Source organism: Hipposideros armiger, unplaced genomic scaffold (assembly GCF_001890085.2).
Source record: "Hipposideros armiger isolate ML-2016 unplaced genomic scaffold, ASM189008v1 scaffold_1074, whole genome shotgun sequence".
Lineage (NCBI taxonomy): Eukaryota > Metazoa > Chordata > Mammalia > Chiroptera > Hipposideridae > Hipposideros > Hipposideros armiger.
The window spans coordinates 325,103-331,032 of NW_017732424.1; the positions used below are offsets into that span (position 1 = coordinate 325,103).

Genomic DNA, 5,930 nt, shown 5'->3' on the forward strand with positions numbered 1-5,930 from the left:
GAATCAACTTTCAACAAAATTAAGCCTTGTCCCATTAATAATCTCTCAACATCCTATAGGTTGATATCCTACAGCGTTATATGATAGATACATTCTTAAAGATATTTTTAATCGGAAGTTTTAAATGTATAATGGAATACATGAAGTATGACTATTTTACCTTTATATTCTGATTGTGATTTTCAGGAAACTCTACTGACATATCCATTGAAAAATCAACGGTTGGTTTTTCTTCTTTAGATAGCTGAATATTTCCAGAATTGTCAAGAATGGGCTGATCCTGTTTTTTTATAAGTGGCAGTTTCATTTCCTATAAAAAAATTAATGTCATAAAATTTAATGCTTATAATTTTTATGCTAAGATATAGTTACCAACAATAAATGAACATAACATATTCTATATATTTTCAAATATGAGCATTTCCCATAAAACACCTGTCTCAAATTAAGAATAATAGAATAATTTAATAATTTAAAATCAAAACTTATTAAAGGTCTGCTTTTATGAAGCACTATGCTAAATAAGGCTCAGTGTATGTTCTCAAGGAGCTTGAAACCTAGTAGGCAAAATGCTCAGGTTATTCTTTAATGATAAAAGAATTTCAATAGAAAGCTGTATGCTGTATGTCCATACAAAAACTTGTACATGAATGTTCACAGCAACATTATTCATAACAGTCAAAAAGGTGGAAAGAAACCAAATGTACATCAACTGATCAATGAATAAAATGTGGTATACCCATACAATAGACTGTTATTTGCCAATAAAAAGGAATGAAGTAGTACTAACATTAGCTACAACATGGATGAACCCTGAAAACATTACACAGTGAAAAAGGCCATAAAAGACCACATATTATATGACTCCACTTATGTGAACTATCCAGGACAGGCAAATCTATAGACATAAAGTGGATCAGTGGTTGCCGAGGGCTGGAGAGGTTGGAAGAAAGTGGGGAGTGACTGCTAATGGGTGCAGAGTTTCTTTATGAGGTGATAAAAATGTTCTAAAGTTGATTATGGTGATGGCTGCACAACTCTGAATATACTAAAACCCCCAGCATTATACACTTTGAATGAGTGAATTATAGAGTATGTGAATTATATCTCAATGAAGCTGCTACAAAAACGACAACACAAAACTTACGAGCTGAGTTTTTGGGATAAACTTTCTCCATCTTTTATTCAGCCTTCTCAGTTCTTTAGAAATATCTGATCCAACTTCATCATTGCTGACTTGAATTAAGAAATTTCCAACTTCGTTTAAAGTAGTATGTTCTAGATTCCACTGGGATAGTGTTTCAAAGGGAATCTATGTAACATATAAGCAACATAATATTTTAATGACAAAATATTTGTCTTTCTATTACCCATAATAGATCTTTTCCAAGGTTGATTCGGAGTGCAAGGTTTTGCAGAGACTCTGACCCGTCCCTTAGAGGGTTCCCCCAGCCCTACTGGTCTAGCTCTTCATCCCTAATCACTAACTGGCAGGCGCCAGCTATTTGTCATCACTCTAGGTCCTGGACTTTTAGGAAGCATCTAACCTAGCTTTCGAAATGGTTGATGGATAAGCTTGAAGCAAAGATTCTCAAACTTTCTCAGTTCATGGTGCCTTTCACGTCTCAGTAAATTTTTTCATGGATTCCCTAGGTCAGAGGAATGATCTAAAAATTTTCATTTTTAAGTAGTCAGAGCCAAACAACTTAGTAGTAATTTGCATAGTGTCCAAGAGACAGATGTTGCTGTGTCTCCCTCAAAATTTAAATTCTCTTGAGAGTCTCTTTGGCAGCTCATAGCACCTTGGCACAGAGTTTGGAAACTGTTAAGGCTTACAGCGTTATTCTTCTCAGAGTTATGTGAATTTTAATAAAAGGCCTTTAAAGAAAAACTGCTAAAAGCCAAACATTTGAATTTCTAGTATCAATATAGGTGACAGGGATAAACTATGACTCACTAAGCCCTCAAATATTCCTTTGGCTCTCACACACTTACACAAATTTAACTTTCATATAAGCAGCCTATTTTCTGTTGAGCAATTTTAGTTTCTACTGGAAAATGTTTAATCTGAGAGAATATCTCTAGCCATTTGCAACACAGGGAAATAAATGAAAGAGAAAAACTACCTCAGAATATTCATAAAATGGATTATTACAAGAATAGCAAATGGAAACATTAATCATATTGAAATTTCTTCCACAGCTCTCCACAGAAATCAAAAGTATTTTGTTTTTCCATCTCTAGAAACTCAGGAAGGTTTTAGAGCTCAAAGGTATTCACCCAAATGGAAAAATTAAACTTTTTAAAATATTAATTTAAGTGTCTCTATGCTTTCTAGTACTCCAAGTCTTTTATTTTCTTGCCAAAGAACGTAGCAGTATAACTTCCTAAAATTATGCTGTGTATGTGAATTATACCTCAATAAAGTTGTGTGTGTGTGTGTTTGTAAAACCTATAATGAGAAAACTTCCTTTTGGCAGTTATATTAGGGAGAAACTAAACTCTTTCTAGACCTTGGAGAATTTTCCAACAGTCGTGCTTTCTCTTCCCTAGACTCTAATTTTTGGATTGAAAATGAGGATCACAAACAAAACAAAACAAAACGAAGAGTGCAATTGAGCAGATGCCATTAGACTGCAAATACCTCTTTAATTTGTTCCTTTTTTGTCTCTTCAAAACAGGCCTTTAGTAAGCAAAGCTTTTCCATGTAAGTAGTCCAAGATGTGAGAACATTTTGCAGAGTGGACTTCATATTATATATACTTTTTCTATACGTAGTGATATTATATTCCACCATCATATATTGTTCGCTGATACTCTGATATTCTCCACCTATGTTAAAACAACAAAGTTATCTTAGAAAACAGTTTTTCATTAATAATACTGTTAAGAAAAATATTTGTATATTAATTAACANGTTTCCAAACTCCAGGGCAATCCTCCTCTCTTCTCTGTCCTCCCACTGACCACTTGGTTTTAGACTAAAATCACTAAATAGAGAATATTAAAGAGACCTGAACTTTCTCTTTAGCTTCTTGAATCTTTGTCTGAAGTCCAGCTGTGAGAACATGTTGGAGGGACTCCTGGCTTGAAACATTTTGTACATCCATTTGTAAAGTGTCTTCCATTCTAGACACAAGCTCTTCATACATGGAGCCTTTGGCAATAAGATGCTATTAAAACAAATTAAAGCAAGATCACAATAAACATTCTGATTATATGTTAAACATTAACCTTAACACTCTCATCAGAAAATCATAAAAACTTAACTATTAATCCAAAATGAGGCAAATTTATATTCTAAAAAGTGTTATTTTAAAAATTCATTTTGAAATCTTATATTAATGCAATCAGATTCTGAGCAATGTAGTCTTTTATAGATTATTGTTTATATAGTAAGCACTTCAATTTAAAAAAAGACAGGAAGTAATACAATGCCAATAGAGAAAATAATTTGAGAGTACCGTAATAAACCTTAAAATTAAGCTCTACGTCAAAATGGTTGGAAAGGAATTTAATAAATGTTACTGGAGAAAATGACTATTGCAAAATAATCTGTTTAGAACCATGTTTCATACAACATATCAAAAGTAAATTTCAGATGTATCAGAAAGTTATATATAAAATCTGAAACTACAAAAAGAAGAAATTATCCAAGAAAACGGATCTGTTTTTGAGGTGTGGAGGGCCTTTTTAGACATAAGAGTAGGGATAGAAATGACTACATAAATATAAAAATTTTCTATGTAAAATAAAGCAAACAACTTGAAAGTCAACAACTTGGAAAAAATATTTGCTACATAAATGAAAATGAGTCATGATTCAAAGAGCTTATAAGTTCAATAAGAAAAATACTAAGATCCCAAAGAAAACTCAGAAAATACAAGAACGGTTTAGTCACAGAAAATAAAAGGGCTAATGAATTTATAAAAGACAGTTCAATCTTAGATGTATTCAAATAAATACAAATTAAAATAATGAGGTATCACTTTTCAGTTATCAAATTTGCAAAAAAATATTTTTTTACTTACAACTCAAAGGTGGCATGGGTATAAAACAGAAATTATACTGTATGATATCAACTATATAAATGTTGATCTTATTTACCTCAGAGCAGTGGAATTAAGGTGATTTTAATTTTCTTTATACTTTAATGCATTATTTAAATATCTCAAATTAGCACATTCATTTATAATTTCCATTTTTTCAATTTTGAAAGTACCAAAAGCTCATATAAAACACTTGACCAAGAATAGAAAGGTACAGCATGTAAAGAAAAAGTGCCTCTTCTTCCCCATCCCTCCCTTAGTTGTCATTTAATTAACCATTCACACATTTATTTAAAAAACATTTTCCATATACTACCTACCAGGAAATGTGCTAAGATTCGGGCATAATACAGGATCAAGATAGACAGAGTTACTTATTTGTATACCCTTACATACATTTTTCTATGAATATAAACGCATCAAGTATAAAAAGCAACTGTTTTGAAAAAGCACTAAAAGGATCACATCACCTGTGCTGTTCAGCAATGTGCATTTCTTACTTTATAATATATCTTGATTCAATAAAGATCTACTTAATTCCTTCTTAACAAGTGTATTCTAGCATGTTTGTATTTTCACTGTTTATAAGAAAGATCATTGCTATTTTTTTGAAATGTTTTTAGATATTAAATTTCTCATTTCTCATTCAATTCTTTTACTGAAATAAATTTCAGATACAGCAAATAAATACACAGAAATATAAAATTAGAAAAGCACCAGCAGATGGCACAGGTAAGTCTATATAATATTTTGAAAGCAATAAAAAGCATCATTCTTATAAACCATGAAAACACAAAAGGCTATATATACAATTTTCAGAAATGTAGATTTTGTAAAATTACATAAATGGTCTTGTATTCCGGGAACTTTCCCTCTTGTAATTTATGACATGCTCCATAAGTTTTATAGCTGCACTTGGAACTCAGTAAAAACCACAATTGTAACTTCATTTCCAGGAGAACTGAGTGATATTAAAACACACTCTTGCCTCATTGCTTTTCTGTGAATCGACTGCCTGAGAATAAAGACAGAACGGAGTTTGTAACAACATCCGCCATCCTCCCTACATCAAGTAAATAAGGGAAAGTGCTTTAATCAGTGGATGAGCTTTCAAAGCATAGATCGTATAATCTCTTATATTCACATGCATTGAACTATTATTGTATATGAGCCCGAACTCATTCATCTCCTCATCGCTCTGATACAAGAGAAAATTTTAATCTCTATTCTGTAGCTGGGAAAATTAGCAAGAACTTAGAATCATAAGGTATTATTAGTGGTCTTCTAATCCTCTAATCTATCTTTAAGCAAAATTACAGCAAATGATTCAGGGGTGAGAATCCATGCCATTTAAAAACTCCCAGCAAAGACAATTCAAACAATAGTCATATTACTCTTTACTCTAAAACTTCTTATTTATCTTCATGCATAACTCTACACCCATGAAAGCTGTCCTTATAATACTTTTACACTCATACCTGCAAAGATTCTTCCGTTGCAGCATCTACATCATCTTGATGTCTCAGAAGATCTAAAACAGCTTTGGTTTCTGCCTCCCAGGTTTTCACTTGTCCAATGAGTTTTTCAACCTCTTCAACAACTTTCAGTTGCCCAGTGAGTTCTTCGTTTTCTTTTTCATGTTCTTCCCCAGCCTACAACATTCAAAATGATCACTAAGAAAATGGCAACATTTACATTATAAAATAATATTAATTTTAAAAAAGTTATATCTTTTTTTTCCTGAAGAGTGCTAATTCAACATATTTTAATGGTTTTAAGACTTAGTTTTTGGACAATGATAATAACACTTTGTGATAGAATAAAATATATATATATATATATATATATATATATATATCTCACTTAAATATTAAAAGGTTT

At 31.6% G+C, this 5,930-nt stretch overlaps 1 protein-coding gene across 1 annotated transcript in view; it reads right to left on the minus strand.

Moving 5' to 3' along the window:
* SYNE2 (spectrin repeat containing nuclear envelope protein 2) overlaps positions 1 to 5,930 on the minus strand; it is a 333,055-nt gene that overhangs the window by 211,798 nt on the left and 115,327 nt on the right. Inside the window, exons 16-17 of the mRNA XM_019632109.1 lie at positions 5,528 to 5,701; positions 3,015 to 3,173 (exon numbers count right to left, since the gene is read on the minus strand). Coding sequence (XP_019487654.1) covers positions 3,015 to 3,173; positions 5,528 to 5,701 — 333 coding nt within the window. The remainder of the gene's footprint in view (positions 1 to 3,014; positions 3,174 to 5,527; positions 5,702 to 5,930) is intronic.